The following is an 18968-nucleotide window of genomic DNA, read 5'->3' as shown; positions in this document are numbered from 1 at the left end:
TGAACTAATGATATAAGACCTTACTTTTTTTACTTTCCACTGGAGTAATTGCTGATTTTTTGTTTTTTTTCATAGCTACATACTGAGGCATAATATTAACTTGCTATACGTATTTTGAGGACAGATTGGTTTCTTGAAAAACTTTGCAGAACGTTAAGCCACAATCTTTTCTGGAGAGCATTGTTTAGCAAAGAGGCAATGTCTCTTTGACGAATGTGGAAATGTGGTGTTAGGTTTCTGGGAGATAGGGAATTTTCTGACTTTCTACATTGTGTCTATTTGGACTGATTTGATTTTTTAAATACTTGCAGTTGTTTCTTAGGGATTAAATTGGTTGAGCAGACTTGAGCGATGTCGAGTTATGACACTTCAGTGAGACTATTTAAATGAATAAAATTACTAGTGCACAGTGTGTGGGTTCATCATGTTACATTCTCAGCTGTTCTTTGTACTGGTGGTACGTGCGACTGAAGAGTTTCTCTCCTGAACTTTACATAAACAAAAGCAAGGGTTTTCTATGGAAATAGCAAGTACTAAAATGTTATGCTAACATCATCTTTTAACTGTTTCCATTAAGGAAGTGTTATACATAAATGCTATTCTATTACCACAAATATTTGAAAAGTAAACAGAAGCCAGGAAGGAGTGAAGGGAATGGACAAGCAGTTTCACATTACAAAAAAACCCAAACCCAAGCTTTGAATTCTTCTCTCCACTCTTTTTTTTCTTACCCTTAATTTATAGTACTTAACAAAACCAGCTCAAATAATCTATTCTGTTTCAATAAAAACTATGAAAAATGTTGGCACTGAGAAAATACCTCTTTCAGAAAATACTTCTTCCAGGTAACTTTAAAAAATTGAAAGTATTTTAAAATAATTAAACATTTTAGCATACATTGAATATGTTGGTATACTGAAAGCAAATTAAAAAATCCAAACCTCTTAAAATATTATTTCTGTTAAAATACACTGCACCACAGTGAAATATAAGAGCTGCTTTCTATTTAATTTGCTATTAAGTCATAGCATTATATTGCTCCAAGGCATCCTGGGAAATCATTCTAAAAGCATCTCCCACAACCACATTAGCCTCAAGTTCAGCAGAGAGGTTCATCTAACCACTAATGGAAGGACATTATAGCATGCCTAAGTAGTTTGGTCTGGTGTTTTGCCACAGGAAGAGTTAAAAATTATTTCCAAAAATGGCTTTCCCTCTCTTACTCAGTGAAATTTTCTTGTTCTCCCAGTGACTGTGAAGAACAACAAGGGATTTCCCTGGCTGGAACAAATTCTTTGGAGTATTTAGTTGCTTTATTGCATCTTTGCCTTAAGACTTTTATATTCCAGACCAAATAAATCTGGTTCTTTCATCTGTAGATAGCCTTTATGTGCTTTACCTAGTGATGCGTTCTGTGCGTGTGCTTGACAGAGACGACTTCTCATCATTGTAAGCTGCTTCATCTCAGCTGCCAACTTGCCAGAAAGTTACTGCATAATATCTGCTGCAAGTGGATTTTCTTCTGTAACCTGTGAAACAACTATACCAGGCTCAAAAATGATGTGTACAGCTTAGTGTGAAATATGACTACTCTTCTACTTCTGGGATCCCCCTATATCGTGTGATGAAGATGCCTACAGTGTTTGACATCAATGACACAGTCTCCTGCCTTAGAAAAAGCTGTCTGATAGCTCATAAGTTTCATTGGAGACTAATTTAGGCATTGTCAAAAACAAGGTGTTATTCTAGAAACTCAACTTAATTATTTTGTTGTTTAACTGGGAAGATATATAAAAGCCAGGTGGAAAAGCGAATGCAAAAAATACTTGACTTAGGGCTGAGTTGTAGCTGTCGTGTAAAGGAATGCCATAAAACTTTTCTTAGCCCTTAAAAGCTAAGGATCAAGTCAGTTAACTTGCTAAAAAGATTCTGTCTCCTAATGCAGGGTGAATTTTTAGATCTCTGATGGCTCTATTTATACCTGAAGGTTATTAAGACAAATGCATCCTCAAAATAAGTTCTGGATTCCCTCCTTACTAGATAGTTGTACTGTGTTTGGTAAGGATTCAAAATTAAACATTTTGGGTTTATTTGGAGTTAAGGAATATGCATAATGCTATACTGATTTTTCACATACCAGCACTCTGGGGAGTAAATCCTGGTGTCTTTCCTCATTTTAAATTTGCTGGCCCATATTCAAGACTATGGGCCAACAACTATTCTGAGTTACGAAGACTGTTGTACAAAAGCATTTTGTTGTCTCTGTTTTTGAAGTGAGAGAACAGGATTTGTTCTCTTGGAGTAAACAGTTGATAAAGGAATGTCTTGATATTCCTGACTTCCAGCATGCACTGGCTCATTTCAGTATTGGATGGAATTGCCACTGAGATGTGACGTTGTTGTGCGCATCTTCTAATTGCCTCGGAACTTCATTACAGTTTGGTTTGCAGCAGAAATAAATGGAGTTTGCAGAGGGATCATAGGGTTGATTGTGATGTGGTACCTTCAGGAGCTGTGGCACAAACTTATGTCTGGAAGTTGAGCTTTAAATCACCACTGAACAATTGTATTTCTGTGCTGTGTTGGAGCAAGAGGTTTGGGAAGCGGTCAAAGTTTTTTGCTGAAATTGTTCTGATCCTTCCTAACAGTTCAGATTGTGCAGTTCTACTTAAGCACATCCTCATGCCTAGATCTGCCAAGGAAAAAGCAGTTATTTTGAGAGTGCCTTGACTGATCCTCAGCTGCAGGGTGGTCTTTTCCAGCTTAGTTCTGGCCTTTTAAACCAGAGACAAATGGTCTCTGGTTTAATTCTCCTCCTGAGTTAGAAGTGGCATGTATATGTGTGTTTGTGATAAAGGAAAAGGAGGGGGGGTCAAAAGCAGTGAACCATACTTGGTTCTTCCTTCCTCCAACACTGAGTCTGTTCTAGTCTCCTGTTGTGCTTCTGTATAAATATTATAATTGATTTTTTTTCCAGGGGGAACTATGTAATTTTTATCCAAAAAGATGAGTGCCAAACTCAGACATAAGCAGTGTCTCCAGTTATTTAGCAGAGTCTGTGATGTACTTTCCAATCCTGCTTTCCTGCACACCACAAATGTTTGCAACATGGTGAATTTAACAATCATTATAACTTATTGGCTGAAAAACAAACTGCAATTTTAACAGATGTTTCCACTTCTAGAGGAAAAAGGCCTTGTTATGTTATCTAAGGGAAGAATAGTATTCTGCACTCCTGCAGTGTTTTCTGTGGAGAGGTTTTGAAATCTTGTATTGCTGTTACCTGATCAACACGCCGAAGTGTTAACAATATTCTACATTGGTAGTTTGGAGCATGGAAAGGGGTTTTTTTTGATTAATTTGATAATAGAACTGGAACTGGATGTGACATCAGAAACCTGTGCCCGTAATCTTTCTCCCAAATGGGTCATTAGTCAAAGTGAATCCTTTAAAGGTGTGTGCACCCCAGCAGTAACCTCCTGCCATTCAGTGCCACAGCTTTGTAATCTGAATCTGTTTAAGCAAATATGCAGGACAAATTGAATTTCACCTGATTTACTCTGAAGTCTGAATTCACTAGTGTATGAACTTGTGCATAACTGTGAACGGGCACCTAAGTGTGTAGCGTTGATGTTCTCGGGGTGTTTACTACTTCATTGCCCTCATGAAAGCCAGAATAAAGAGAAGTATGATGATGTGGATTTCTTAATCTCTAATACTTGATGCTTTCTATAATAGTGAGAAAAAAATAGATGAAGGCAAGCCAAACTGTAAAAACTGAGGACCTGACCTCTCAGCTGACAAACAGGGAAAGGTTTTTGGAATGCACCACTGCAAATTCAGCCTGGCAAATCCACAAGAAGTGGGGGAGTTAGACTTCAGTTTGTGGTTGGAATTAATAATAATATATATGCAAAGAATCAGAGAGAATTCTGTTACGTACAGATTATTTATTGTGGGGTTCTTATGGAGTAAACTGGGTGGGGAGAAGACATAGAAAACTTCAAAATCTCTAATCTGGAAAGCATAACGTAACTTTGGTATGCCATCCAACTGATCTTATCGTTGTGGCCTGTCTGAAATGTGTTTTAACTTTGAAGCATGTTCAGTTTTATTGTGCTGTTTTAACTTTTGCAGACTTCCAACAGGACCTTTGATATTCCTCTCACTTTGTCCGGAGCAGTCGTTCTACGGGAAAGACTAAATTATGAAGAAAAGACTCAGTATTTTGTCATTGTTCAAGCAAATGTAAGTATAGGTCTCTTAAGGGCCATTTATGCCACTGATTTAGGTGGGGTTTTAGTTTGCCGATTTAAATTTTTCTAAGGAAGGGAAAAGTCTCACTGAAATACCAAGTCTGATAATACTCTTCTCCTGAAGATCTTCTTATTTAAGATTTATCTAGGTTGTCGAAAGCCTAGACATATTTTTACTGGTTAAAAAAACTTGCTCACTGTATGTAACAAGACCACATTTTTGGCACAAGGAACAAGTTGCAAATTTGAAGTACAGCCCATGCAGAAAAGTGCATTCTAGTGTCACTAAGTGTTCATTCTCTAACAAATCTAGCGATGCTAATTTGATCTCAAATGAGTTTAATGGATACAATTTAGTTGTATCCTTCAGGTTTGAAATGCATTTTACTATAAAGAGGTGATTTTTCTTTCAAGTCATGTTGCAAGCTTACATAGAGGTTTTTACAGAGTGGCTGGCAGTGGATAATCCATACTGAAAAGTGATTTTTAAACTATATTTAATATATCTGTCATCAGAGAAGTTTTTTGGTGCCCTTGAGGGCCTTGAAAGCTTTTTTCCCTTTTTGTCCTTCTGATAATAGCTGAAATGAAAACTTTTCCTCTATTGTTTACCTCTGTTGTGATACTACTTCATTTGTGGGAAAATGAGAGTGCTCTAAAGCAACTTTAGATAGCTTGCTCCCGAATTCACACATTTATATTCCTGTCATCTTTCTGATACAGAATTGTGGATATGTTTTACAATCCACTTTCTTACGTATTTTGTGTCATGTTGCCATGACACTTTTGTGTTATGTTGTCATATCCACTGCCCCAACAGGAGATAGGCTCCGGGGTCTCTCAATGCTTTTTGCACTGAGGTATATCTAAAGATGCTTCCTGGCTGTTAGAACAAGCCATTTTACCTGGGTAATGTAACTTGTTGATCTCTTGAACAGGAATATGGGAAAGCTCAGAACTGGTTTGTCTTGTGGTTTTATCAGTAATTTATTCTGCAGATCACTACTGCTCATTCACGGCTCTTTTCCTTTGATGTCAGAGGTGTGACTTTCAGGAGACACTGCTCTCCTGCCAAAGTAACTGGGGTGGTTGAGCAGGTCATGGTTTTGAAGGGAAAGGCATGGTGTGCAGCAGTGCAAACACCTGGTGTAATGAGGGAGGCCTGTCCCGCTGCAGGGGCAACTGGTGAAGGCACAGCTTGGGGTGCACAGTGGCAGTACTACAAAGCAATCTCATCTTAATTTGTTCCTTCCTTTCAAAATACGTCCTTACACAGTAAATGCTCACCTTTGTGGTACCAGGTCTGGGACTAGAGCTTTGCTGAGAGCTTCTGTACCATGTTTATACACAACAAGGCAGCTTGCATGACTGAAGTGTCTTGTGAGGCCATGTGTTTTCTCTCAAACATACCCAAATGGAAACTGAGCTCACTAAAGTTTGGAGTGCTCACAGATGAGAAACTAGATCTCAAAGAAGGGCTCTTATTAAGCTCTATAGCCCAGCTTTTTTAGGAGTTAGTCTTATGCACCTCTTGTCTTTTTTTTCCTCCATTGTATAAACTATTGCAGGCTGCATTTAATTCTCTCTATTGTATGTACTATGCAATCATGCTTCCATTCCACTGATTGCATTAGTGGTGATCGTTTATTGGTCTTTCATCCTGAAGATACTACATGAAATTAATTACTCTGTATCTGCTTTGATCCAGTATTACTCAAAGGCACATATTGGGGGAATGTAAAAAAATTTAGTTGATGATGAAGACTGCTCCTTGTAGCTGGTATTGGTTTTCATCATTGACTATGAAGAAAGATGAATTCAGAAATTTCCATATTTAGTAACTATAAATGTAAAGTGGTTCCAAGAACTGAGTGGACTGCAAAATAGGTAAAAAATTATGTATCCAATCTGATTTAGAGCAATAACCTATTCCTTTACACAGGTGATGATATTAAACACCATTAAAGACTTGAAGAAGAAAAACTGCTTTTTTTTCTTTCTGTCAATGTTATCCTGGGATAGGAGCACAAGACTTGGCTAGGCCCAGATTCCCTCTGCAAGATTTTATTTTTATAAAGAAAAGCCATCACAACAGTTCCTCTGTGAAAATGGAAGTGGTTTTGACTGTTAAAAAAAAAATTGGACAGTCAGGCTGGTTCTTCACTATGATAACAAAAAAAGAAAGAAAAGGTGAACTGTTGCTAGTGTGTACATTGTTCAGGGTATAAAAATAATCTGCGTGGTTTCCACAATTCAGGAAAGTGTAGCTTTATTCTGTACCATCTGGAGAGAAAAAAGGTGGCTATAAAGGTGTTGTAATACTCGATGGTGTCTTGTGTACGCAAAGATTTTTTTTTTTTTTCCCCCAAGAAAAAAAAGCCAAAATGTGATACATTGAAAAGAGTCTGTCGTGTGGCACAGAGACTTTTTTGAGATGCAGCATTGTAGCTGCTTTATTGTGGACAGAAGTGTTCTTCAACCTTTAGATCATGATCACTATAACTCATTCTCTAAACAAATCAGCTTTCCACATGGAGTACAGTTTGGAGATCTGGGATCAATCTCATTGCCGTCCTCTGGCTGTTTTTTTTTTTCAGGGTAGGGGAAGGGAGGTGCTAAATTTTAAATTGTGGTGTGCAGAGGTGGATTGAGCATTACAGTCCAGGGTCTCTCCACTGCCAGTTACTAAAGAAGTAGTTACTGCTTATGCTTTCCATTTCTGTAAGTGAAAGTCCTTTTAATTACAGATAGGATTTGCTAGAGCTACACAAGGCAGCATAAGAGTGTATTTCAGATTTTAAGTAAGCCATGAGGGACTTTTTATTTTACACAAATATGCTGCATTTTTATAGCTTTAACACGACACGCATCTTCATTTCACACCTTTCCTGAGAGGTAATTTCTTAAAACTGTGGTATTTCTGAGTGATAGATGTCTCTCAATATTTCTTAATTCAAAAGGTAAACTTTTACCTCTTAATTGTATTTCTGAGCCTTTAAGGCTGTAGCTCTGAGGCTGAAGTTTCTGTAATTAGCTGTTTCCTAGAACTTGGATAATTATGGTGCTTATATGTTTTGCCCTTAGCTTTAACGATAAACTTTTTTGTAGATTCTGAATTCAGAAAGTCTCACCAAATGTAACTTGTTTGCTCCCCAGGACCGAGCCCAAAATCTTAATGAGCGCAGGACAAGTACAACCACCCTGACAGTAGACGTGCTCGACGGGGATGATTTGGGACCAATGTTTCTTCCTTGTGTCTTGGTGAATAATACTCGTGACTGTAGACCTCTCACCTACCAAGCGAGCTTGCCAGAACTGACTGATCCTGTAAGTCCTCTTGCCTTTTTGCAAGTTTTATTTGTTTGTTTTGCAAGTAACTGTCCTCTTTTTATGTGGACGCAATTGAGAACTGTAGCTAGAAAGGTCACATATGCTTTATGCCATGTTTTATGGGCTTAACAAAAGAAAAACAAGGTAAGATATATGTAGGAATGGATGGTGAAATTCTAGCTTTGACACAATGGCAAACTGCTCATTCACTACAAGGGCTGAGTCTCACTGAAATGTGGTAATTTGTGGAATTGCTTTTCTTGATCTGTTCATGTTTTGCTCTTGAAATACCCTGAAGAAGCACTTTTGAGAAGGGGCTTGACATGTTATGCCATTCAGGATTGTTACAGACCTTAGCAGAAAGATTTTTGGAAGAGGAAGCTTTAGTCACTAGTCCCTGAAAAGATTATTTGTGGCTGTTACCGTGTTTCGATCAAGAGGCACTAAAGAGCAATGTATGTTAATCCCATGTAGATGCTTGTACTAAGTATGTCAGTTAATAGATTAGGTAGGATAGGGGTAAAGGTCAGCGTAAGGCTCATTGCACACTGGAACATACACAGTGAATCACAAAAGGAGGAAGCGAGTGTTTTATCATTTCTCAGTGGGAGGTGATGCCAACTCCCCTTCCTTCCAGGAGAGCTGCGCCTTGGTATAATGGAGGTGTGTATCTCTGTGGCGGGTGAAAGAGAAATACAAATTTCTTAATTGATATTGGTATATGACCTTTGATTCACATATTTAAGAATATAAAAAGGACGAACCAATCGAATCAGTAGGTATTACCCCACCCAGTTAACATTGACATTAAGATGACATTAAGATAATGTTAAGTACTGACATTAAGATCATGACTTCCCTTGTTCATTGCAGGACACACTCTCTGTCCTGCTTCCTCTGACCAGGAGACGGGGGAGGTTGAGGCTGTAAGTGTGGAGGTTCCTGCTATTCTCTGCCTTATTTGTCTTGTCATCCTGTGCCTCGTAGTCTTTTCCCATCCCACATGTTATGGTGTCCTGCTTTGTCTGGCCTCAGGGGTCCTGCTGCAAATGTGCTTTCAGTTGGGTCACCAAGCACTGCCGCCACCCTGCTTGGTTGATTCAGATGATGCTCTTAGCAAGTTTCAAAATCTCTCATTTTAGGGCCAGCTGAAATCGTGTATAATATACAGTAGTTGATGAATTGCTTCTGCACAGGTTATTACTAGACTATGGTTTGGTAACCAGTGCAATCTCAAAGAGGTGAGACGGGGCTTATTGTAATCAAGATTAGTGTGCCTTCTGGATAAGGGAGGGCTAGAACAAGTTTCAGGAAGGTGGTCTAAGGCTGTCTGGACCCCTTGTCCAGGTTCTGGGAGAAGATTGCATCTTACAGGGCATGTGCACCTCCAGAGGAGGTGATTTCTCTCTACTGGCGAATCTCCTCCTAACAACTGCAGCCCTGTTTGTAAATTGTGGCAAGACTGAAGCCTTGATATTCAACTTGTAACAGAAGTGAATTGGTTGTGAAAGGGAAGGGTCTATATTGAACCTTGTTATATTGATTTACGTATCTCCTGACCTCCCCCCCCCCCCCCCCCCCCCCGCCACTTCTACACTCTGGTATTTGATAACCTTTTGTAACTGTGCTGTTTTGGACTTTGTGAATAAATGCTTTTACTTGAAATTTTACACTAATTTGATTTAGGCTCAGTGTGATTTTAACTGAGCAACTCTCCAGCTGAGTATGCAGCCTCATCAGGGTTACTAGGGCACCCAAACTATGCAGGACAACAGAGTATGACCCCATTTTATTTTATTTGCACAGATTTGACAGAGTTCCCAGTGTGGACCAGGTGAGGCAGAAATTATAAACAACAAGTGTTTGGTCATTACCTTGTTTTTTATCTGGTTATCTTAAGGTATAATGCAAATCATACAATTTTCCATCTTTCACAGATGAAAGGAATACAGCTCTGTCTCCATTTCTGCCCATGGTCATGCACATATACTGCGTTGGAAGACAAAGCAGTGTCTGCCAAGGAGGGTGTCTAGGCTATGAAAATCTGACTAGTGGTTTAGATGCTGAGTTGCAAAGTGTATTCATTTAACTTCTTAAGCTACAATCTGTTCACGTGTTAGGTTTGTTTGTTTGCTTTTTGGCTTTTTTTATGTTGAACTTGCACCTTGAGAAATCTGATCTGTGAAATGAGAAACTGGTTCTGTTGATAAACTACCAGCTATTTGCTGTTTATCTCTTTGTAGCACTGTAGAAGTTTTGATAAATGTAAGTGGAAGAAGGATGCTTGAACTCAAAGTTTTACCTTGGTACCTCAGATATTTACTTGACTTCTAAACGATCATTCCTTTAGAAGATATGGATGGTACCTAAAAACATTCATCTAGTAAACATATGTATTACATTTGTCCTGCAAACAGCAGTGTGATGAAGTGCAGAGAAGCCTGGGCTGGACTAGCCAGGGGCTGGCAGTGGACTCGGGCGATGCTCTGATCTGGCACAGCAGCCTGGGCAGAGGATCTTGTTCAGAGATAGGTTGGAGATTGCTGCATGACGTGAAACTGTTGCATTGCACCACATAGATAAGACCCATCTGAGTCCATAATGCTGTAAGACTTTATGATGTCAGGTTATATAGAAGCTGATAGTAACCAGTATACTGCTCAGAATGATTTATCTGAAGTTACTTGCATTGGTTGTGTGGTTTTTTTACAACGAGATCAAAATTTTACTACACTATAGGTGTTGAACCTCCAGTGTGTGTAGCAAACAGAACAGAAAGCTGTTTTTTTTTTTTTTAAATGGTAGCCACTACATAGGCTAAAGGGCTATTTTTAGTCAACATAATATTTTTCTTTTCTTTGCTTTTTAATTTTTCAATGAACATGAGAAGGAATGTTAATGAATCTAGAACAAAGTTGAAGTATGAATTATTCAGAAGCAGTAGCTTGAAAAAGAAGTCCTGCTTTACCGAGCAAGATGCTGGCCCCTAAAGTAAAGCATTTAATGTAACTGGTAGGAATAATATTTTTGTTCAGTCTTACACAATTACTTATCTTTAGTTGGCATGAATTTACTGAGGTAAAAATCGTATTTCCTTTCCTAGCTGCTTTCCTTAGATGCTCTAAAGCAGTTGGATACATTGGCAATGAAGAATCCATACAGCATGTGCTTTGTTTATGGTCTTTGGCGCGAGGAGATGGAAGAGGCCAGCAAAATTAGCTTCTCTTTGTTACCAGAGAAGCAATTCATTTTCCTGAAGAACAATATCAAGCTTTACACTGTGCTTTCTAAGAGTTGGTCTTGCTGATGGCAGTATTAATAATATTATTAAATCTGCTTCAGGCTGGGCAGAGTGCTGTATCTTTACAGTTCATACACTTGTAAAAACCTGTTTTGCATTTCTGCCATTTGCACAGACAGTGTAAATTCCCCCCAAGTTGCAGACTTTTGGTCCTGTCTGGGTGTACCGTATAGAATGAAATGTGAGGGTACCTTCTTGGTCAGCCAACTGCTGGCTGGACGTGACTGAGCTTTGCCACAAGGTGCAACATTCCTCACTGGTGGTTGCCTGGCCTTGTGACTGTCACTTTTGCAGTGCCACCAATGAGCTACTGTAATTAATTGCTGTGATGGCCTTACTAGATCTAGGATCACAGCTAAGGTCATATAAATATCAGTGTCTCTGATGTCAAATGCTTGTGAGGTGCTTTTGCAACATTGTAGAGGAGGCACAAATTCATATTTCGGAGTAAACAGACTTTGGATGTATTTATAGTGCATTAGCTCTTCTGAAGGCTTAATCCTGTGGTAAGTAAGAGCTAAACTGCCTTGCCACTGCTGAAACCCAAAGCTAAATTAACAGCCTGTAATCCACATTTTAGATTATGTATTGTTTCCCAGGGCAGTAATTTGCTTGTGAAGTGCTACCTGTTGAGTCTGATTCAGTGCCCATGACAGTGATGATGTAAGCTGCTTTACAAGTTCCCAGACAAGAGGGAAAATAAATGAATGTACTGAGTTTTCAGTCCTCTAATAATCAATGCAAAAGCTATTTTGCAAAAAAGACACCAAAGCCCACTGTAAGAGAGCATTCAAAGCCATTGTTTGAAGTTCTGTCTCATAACACGTGTGCAAATCCTTGGACTTTATTTCCTTTAGGGGAATGCAAAGTACAGCTTCAGTGATGTTTTACAATGAGCTGGCATAAACCTTTCAAAATTCAAGTTCCATAAGCTGAATATATTGCCTTATAATAAAAGTGAAAGCAGTGTCTTTGCTAGATTAAAGGATGCATGTAGGAACCCCCCGCGTCTGCTAAGTGGTCCACATACTTCTGTGTGTGTTTCCTAATTGTCGCCATCCTACTTTCTCTCTGGGAAAGAATTTACCGTTGTTAGCTAAATTTCAGTTTCAACAAAACCCTGTGTTGTCTGTTAGTTGGGTTTTTGTTATGGTTGCTTTTACATAGTTTTATATTTGCCTTAGTGTTTCTGTGTCTGATTAAATCTGGTAAGTAATTTTTTTCTCCATTTTTTTCAAGAAGACTGTAATAAATTAGCATTTATTATCAGGATGTGCAGGTCAGCAAATGGAGTTAAAAATTATAACTTCATGCATATCTCATAACATTGGAAAGATAATTTCTCCTCCTGCTTTCCCCTTCAGTCTGTTCCTGTCATGCTCAATTTCTGAAGGTTTTGTCCATTTCTATACTCGATTTTTTTCCATCATCATGCAAAGAAGAAAAGCCAATTAGGAGTTAAATATAGATTAGACTTATTTAATCAGTTTTTGGACTAGTTTTGCAAGAAACTGATTCATTATCAGGTTCCATAGGGTAATTATCAGTCCACATGAACACTAAGATGCTCCATGACACGTATGAGACTTTCTTTGTACTAATTCAAGATTCAGCACTTTAAATACCTAGCTGCATTATGAGACATTGCTTATTAATGCAGCACTGATGTATCTTTCTACATGGAAATTGTTTATTTTGGTAGTCATTATCCTCACTATCAGCAGGGACCTTACAAAGGTTGTGGGTTCATCTGCCCTGTTGAGCATACACGCAAGGAGATGGGTCTGAACAGAGGACTGCTAGATGAAAGGCTAAAAAAAAAAAAAAAAAATTAAAAGAATTCTCCAAGGAACAGTATGGTTGAGGGGGGTAAAAAAAGACATTGAAGAGCAGGAAGTGCCCTTAGAAGCCCTCAGGCTTTTATTAGCAAGGACCTCTTTAGTTAGATTAATTTTGATTCAGGGGAAGAAAACTGAACTTTTAAGAGGTGATACTGTAATCCTGGTGGCTCAAAGCCTTGCTTGATCAGGCCGTGAGCGAGTCCTCCCTGAAGAGCAGCACACACATCCTGTAACAGTTTTGAAACTGTGGAAACCGCAGATTTTTGATAGTAAGGTGAAATGGAACAATTCAGCTCTACTGTCATAGAAATCAAGAGTTGCAACATTTTTTTTATTGCAAAGTTTAGGTCATTTTATATTCTATATTTAAAACTGAGCAGAGTCTTATCACTTCAACTTTTTTTTTTTTTTTTTTTTAACAAGGAGAAAGGTTTTGAATACTTTATGCAAGGGACAAAAAAGTTCATTGACTTTCATATGTGCAAAGCCTAATAAACCATCATAATATTAAGCATTGTGGCTATACAGCAAATGCATCAAATCCTCAATGTATCTTGACAGAAAGTACATTTTACCTGGAATCCGGAATCGCTCGAAAAGTTCCCAGTTAGCAGTGAAAAACGTGTTTTGCATCAGCCTGATAGTTATGTCAAAAATGACAGGTGCTTTTTAAAGCTCACATTCTACCTTTCCATTTGTTGCTGAAACTCTAAGGGCAATCACGATAGTTTTTCTCCAAGCACTTCCCATTCCCCTGCAGCATTCTAGCTCAGCATCATAGGGTGATGTACTGTAACAGCTGCAGTAAAATAACTTTCATACCACCTTCCCTGGTGTATTGCTGTTTAGCAGTTATTTGCATTTATTTTTCAGGAAATGGTGATTGGCCTTTTATGGTACCTTCTGGGCACCATCACTTATGGCAGTAAGGAGACCCTGGGATGGGGAGGGAATGGGTTATTCTCTGAGTGTGAGCAGTGGAAATGTCGTAGGAGAGAGCTGAGGTTACAGCAGCGTAGGAAAGTCTAGCTTTATTGTGGGGGAGAAGAAAAAAAGGGAATTTGGTGGAGGACTGAAGTAATTTGATCGGTGGATGGGGCTGGTGTTGGGAACACAGGACACTTAAGTAACCAGATTTAATCAGCTCTATGCAAATCAGTTCTATGCTTATTATTGACAACTAATTAACATTGCAGAGGACGTGCTGTTTTTTCCTGTACCAGTACCTCTGGGCTTGAGGATGACAAACACTTTAACAATTCTTTCTAACATAATTTCATGGCAGTTCCTTGCTATCTGACTGTACGCATCCCAATTCCTTCCAAACAGAAAACCTCCTAGAAATTTTCTCATAAAGACACATTAATATAAATTTGCTGCAAAACAAGTAACATCTGAAACTTCTGGAAACATCATTGCCTCATCTTAGTTATAACGGCAAGTGTTAGTCAAAGAATAAAGTTCATAAAAATGCGGGTTTTAGTGTTTTGTGATTTATTTTTTATTTTTTTAAATTTTGCTTTTTACTGTAGGAAATACCTACCCACAGAAGACATTTCATCCAGGTATCTACCATGCAAACTAAAACCAAATAACCTTCCCTGATGTTTGAGAGAAACTTGCTAGTTCAGCCTGAGCTTCCATACAGATACTAAGTTTTGTGCTACTGAAACACCCAGTCTTCATAATTTTGCAAACTGAAAATTTAGTCAGGGTTGAAGTGAATATGGGTGGTTAAATCAACTTCAATAAAAGCTTTCAGTATGTAGGGAAGCTGCCTCTTTTACCTGTATGAAGGGTAAAACCTCATAGAATAGCAGGAATGCTTACCCCTGATGAAAGTGGTTTCTTTCTTGCCTTTTCTTGTAAACATGATTGCTTAAAGTCAAACGTGTTTGAGGGTGAATTTACCCCTACTGACAGTCAAACTGCAGAAAACTAAAAAATCAGGTTAGCTTGCCAGTTTTTCTTGCCAAATAAATTTTTTCTTGGTTAGGTATGGTACATTTAAAGCTGCAAATGTGCATGGCTAATTTAGGAAGTTAGTTTCTGAAGCAGTTGTATCTCAATATGCCTTTTTTTTTTTTTTTTCCCCCTCATTTTTACTAAGATTTGGAATCATTTATTGAAATATGGTAAAAGAGATTTGCCAGCCTTTGGCTTACTCTGCCTTCTAGTTTTATGAGCTGTGCTTGTGATTTAGTTGCATCAAGCATCAGGAAATTATCTGATATTTAATTTGTTTCTAATTATTCCGTTCTCAGCAAAATAGACGCTGTCCAATTTTTGGGACTGATGTTAAATGCTCTTGTAGGGGATGGTATTTACACTTCATCCTGGAATTAGACCATGATTGAGCACAATTATGTCCGCTGGCATAATTGAATGTTTAAAGTGTGGCTTGGGTTTGTGGCTTCAAGAGAAAATAGAGCTTTCATCATTAGGAAATGTTTCTCTTTATGTAAGTGTTTTTTGGCAAGGAAAGAAGTGACTTTGCATTTTGAATAGGCAACGTCCGGCTCTGCAGTGGTACCTGGCATCTAGACTTAAGGTGAAATTGGAGGTATGCTGGGGCGCTCTAGGTTGGCTGTTTAGAGACACGTCTTGCTGCCTAGCCCAATAGATATGCTCGGTCTCTCTCTTATGTAGAAGTGTTTCATAGTTTTTTCCCTCCATCTGTTTATTCTTTCCTATGTTAGAAATTGATCTTAGCTTTGAATTCAGATGTTCATTTCTCAGTAATCAATACATGGGAATGCAGCAAATTCCTTATTAACTGTGCTGTGTTCATCTTTAACTACATTGATGTTGCCTGAGGATCCCTCTTACATTTACCAATAATGAACCCATGTGGTCTTTGTATCTCATGGTTTCAGGGCTTGATAGGAAAAAGAAATAAGCATAAGCATGCTTTGGTTTTAAATAAATGTTTAGTTGAGAAAATCAACTTCTAACAGCTGTTATTTCAGAGTCTGTACAGTCTATACAACAAACGATTAAAGGTAAAAGCTTGTATTTTATTTAACATTTCTGCAGCCATTCTCTAGGCTCAGGGCATAGAAAATCAGGCTTCTTGTACATTGTAGTCTGGGCTGTTAACTCTGTGGTTTTACTATATTCGTACGTTGTCCAGCTTTCTGTATGAACTCATTCTCATATTTAATGCTCTAATGATTTTGCCTTTTCTTCACAAATACTACTGTATCTGAGTAAATGTTACACCAAATAGCACTGGCAAATCATAATTTGCTACTAAAAGGTTTATGTACTTTCTCATCTGCATTATTATGTCTTAGAATATTTATTTAGAAAAGCCTGCAGTTGGTGTTAATTAGACTAAAATCTGTGCTGTCAACTGTTGGGCTGTAAGATGAATGACTTCCTGTGTATTTACTAGCCAAAAATTATTTGACAGGGCAAAGATGTTGCTTCAGCCATACTTCAAGAACTAACCATAGAAATGCTTTGAAAATCGGGGCTGTATCTAAATGTTCTTGGGTTGTTGCTTGTTCAGTACATTAGAAAAGAATCGCTCTCATGTCTGAGGCTTTGAATAGCCCTTTTGCCACTGGCTGAAAGATGAGCAAATTGACCCATTTTTCAGGTATTAATTTTTCATTAGCAATTTAGGTAAAACCTGAAACTTGGATTAGGAAAGGGAAAATGAAGATTGATTTCCGTGACACGTATGCTGTTGTTGGTGTATTTTTTATTGAAAAAGGCAAATTGTTATGGCCAAGTTATTTGCAGTATAGTTGAACAGCAGACAGCAATTTTTCTAATTAAATTTAAGCATAGATGCATGATGAACAGATAGGCAATCTTTAATTGCTTTGGAAGTCGGAAAGGAATTCAGAAGCAATGACAAAATCCTCTCTTGGGTGAAGTTTCCCCTTTAAACTTTATGGATAAACTTTTCATTTTCATTTTTTTCACTTTTCGCTCTAATTGCAGCCATACTGAGGTCACCAGATTGATATCAAGTCCAAGGTAATGGACAATGTTAAGCAAGCAGTAGCGTTCACAGTAGATTTACTAGCATAGGCTTTTTTATAACTTGGTCCTGGTGATTTTGAATTAACTCTATGGAAATGACTCAGCAAAGTCAAAATGGACAGCTTTGATAAGCTATTGATTATCTGCTAGTGCATGATAAGGAGTCATAAAAGGTGTTTTAAGACTTCTGTTATGATTTTTCCCTATCTTTTCCATTTTTGTGATAGATTGTCTGTCTCCCATATGCAATCTGTTGATAAGTAGTCTTTTTTTTTTTTAAAGGAAATGCCACTGGAAAGTAGTGAAGCATGAAAAGGTTAAAATTACAAAGGTGTGGTGTTACAGGTAATTAATTTTTATGTACTGAGAGTATACCAAAATGGCATGGCTAATTAAAAAGAATTGTCAGTAAAACTGTCAGTAACTTCAGTATGTGAATACATGAACCTGAGAATTGTTTTCTATAACCTCTTAGCAGGCAGACAAGCACTTCCCTTGCTTGATACATTGATCAGGCAGGACAGTCACTGTTCAATATCTAAGATTAACTTGTGATTTTAAATATTTCAGATAGAGAAGTTAAGTTGGCTGCTTTTTGCTTCAAGAACAAACAAAACCATGCTTTTAACTTATAAAATGTAATGAGTGTTTAAAGAATGCAGATGTTCCAGTTATTGAAAACACAGTTTCTGGTTGGCAAAATTATAGCAAGGCTGCAGAATAAGTGAATATAGTCTGAAAGATACTTTCCTGCATGTGATTTTAACCAAACTGCGTTTCAGAAATAGAGTTGATGTGTATGGGTAGGAATGAAGTGATAGGTCACAGTTTGCTCAGAGTACAGGAAATTTGCTTTAAATGTGGGATTATTGTGGTGGAGATCTTGCCTCGTATGTTTGGTACATACTGGGAAGGGGAGAATAGTGGATTTCATTGAAAGACAGAACAGGAAGACACGTGGACTTTTGTTATAAAGAGAATTTGTTGAGCACGATTTACACACTTTAGGTTTTCACTAATACTAATCGTAAAATGCACAAGTGGAGGTTTTAAGGGAAAAAGGATCAAGCTCAACTGAAAACTGAGAAGTTTTGGACAATATGTAGTCAAAAATGAAATAAAAGGAAAATATCATTGCAGATCATCTTTGAAGTTGTGTTTGGGGGTGAGAGAAACACATTTTGTTTATTGCTAGTACTGGTTTATTGAGTGACCCGTGGTACACAGTGGCTCTGGGGCTCCCTCGCTGACGGAGGAGGAGCAGGAACTCTGGTAGTTCATCAGAGACCCTATTGGGCTGGATATTTGGCCGATGGTTAAACCAGGCACATTTTCTAGTTATTTATCAAGCTGTGAAGTGAAATTTTAGAGAGTACATCTCAAATCTGATTCCTTTAATTATCAAGAGTAAGGGAGGAATAAACTGGAAAAAATGACTGATTTTATCGTACATATAATTTTCTTTTTTCAAAATATGGAAATGTTCCATTAATTGCCTGATATTTATCATCATAGTTAGTAACTTACTGGGAACACTAATGGGAAAATATTCAATTCTTATAGATTTGTCAGAAGCTAAGAAGAAAAAGGGTCCTGATTTTGCTTGGAAGAAGTAACTGTGGAGCTGTAATTAGAAGTAATTTCCTTTCAGAAATTAAGATGATCTGCTTTGATTCAAATTTTGGTCTGGCACATCAGCCACATAAATCAAATACATTAAATGAGATTGCCAGAGTGTGTGGCTGGGTTTCCTGTATGCAGTAGTACAGGTTCACTAACATTCTTGTTTTGTGGCAGAACCAGTGACAAAAATCTGTTGAATTAATGAAGTACAAAAAGTGCCAAGCACCCTAGCCTTAGCTGAAAAGATCTTGCTGTTTCATCCTATTGTATTCTTTGTTCATTCTCCAGTTCTCATTTTAAAGTTTTTTAGAAAGAAGAAAAAACCCCACCTGTGTCATAACAAAGAAGACTTTAGCATGATGTGGGAGATCACATAGCTTACAAAACTAATTACATGAGGACGGTAAAAAAGTGTTTGCGAGATATCCCACAGCCTGGGGTCTGAAACTGTTTTGCTTTCTGTGATGCCATTAAGGGATTTCAGATATGAAGCGATTGAGCCTTTCTCTCCTCAAAAACTAGAGCTTCAGTAGAGGAAAGAGTGCCTGAGAAAGTACCATCCCTCTTACGTTCTGAGCTCCAGTCTGTATCTTGAATATACAATCAATTACTTGTGTAATT

General features: G+C 37.9%; 1 protein-coding gene across 1 annotated transcript in view; it reads left to right on the top strand.

The window, feature by feature from the left end:
* PCDH15 (protocadherin related 15) overlaps positions 1-18968 on the top strand; it is a 459942-nt gene that overhangs the window by 182697 nt on the left and 258277 nt on the right. The window contains exons 8-9 of the mRNA XM_074830171.1: positions 4138-4248; positions 7413-7583. Coding sequence (XP_074686272.1) covers positions 4138-4248; positions 7413-7583 — 282 coding nt within the window. The remainder of the gene's footprint in view (positions 1-4137; positions 4249-7412; positions 7584-18968) is intronic.

This window comes from Strix aluco, chromosome 7, assembly GCF_031877795.1.
Source record: "Strix aluco isolate bStrAlu1 chromosome 7, bStrAlu1.hap1, whole genome shotgun sequence".
Lineage (NCBI taxonomy): Eukaryota > Metazoa > Chordata > Aves > Strigiformes > Strigidae > Strix > Strix aluco.
This window is presented reverse-complemented; position numbering and strand designations above follow the sequence as displayed.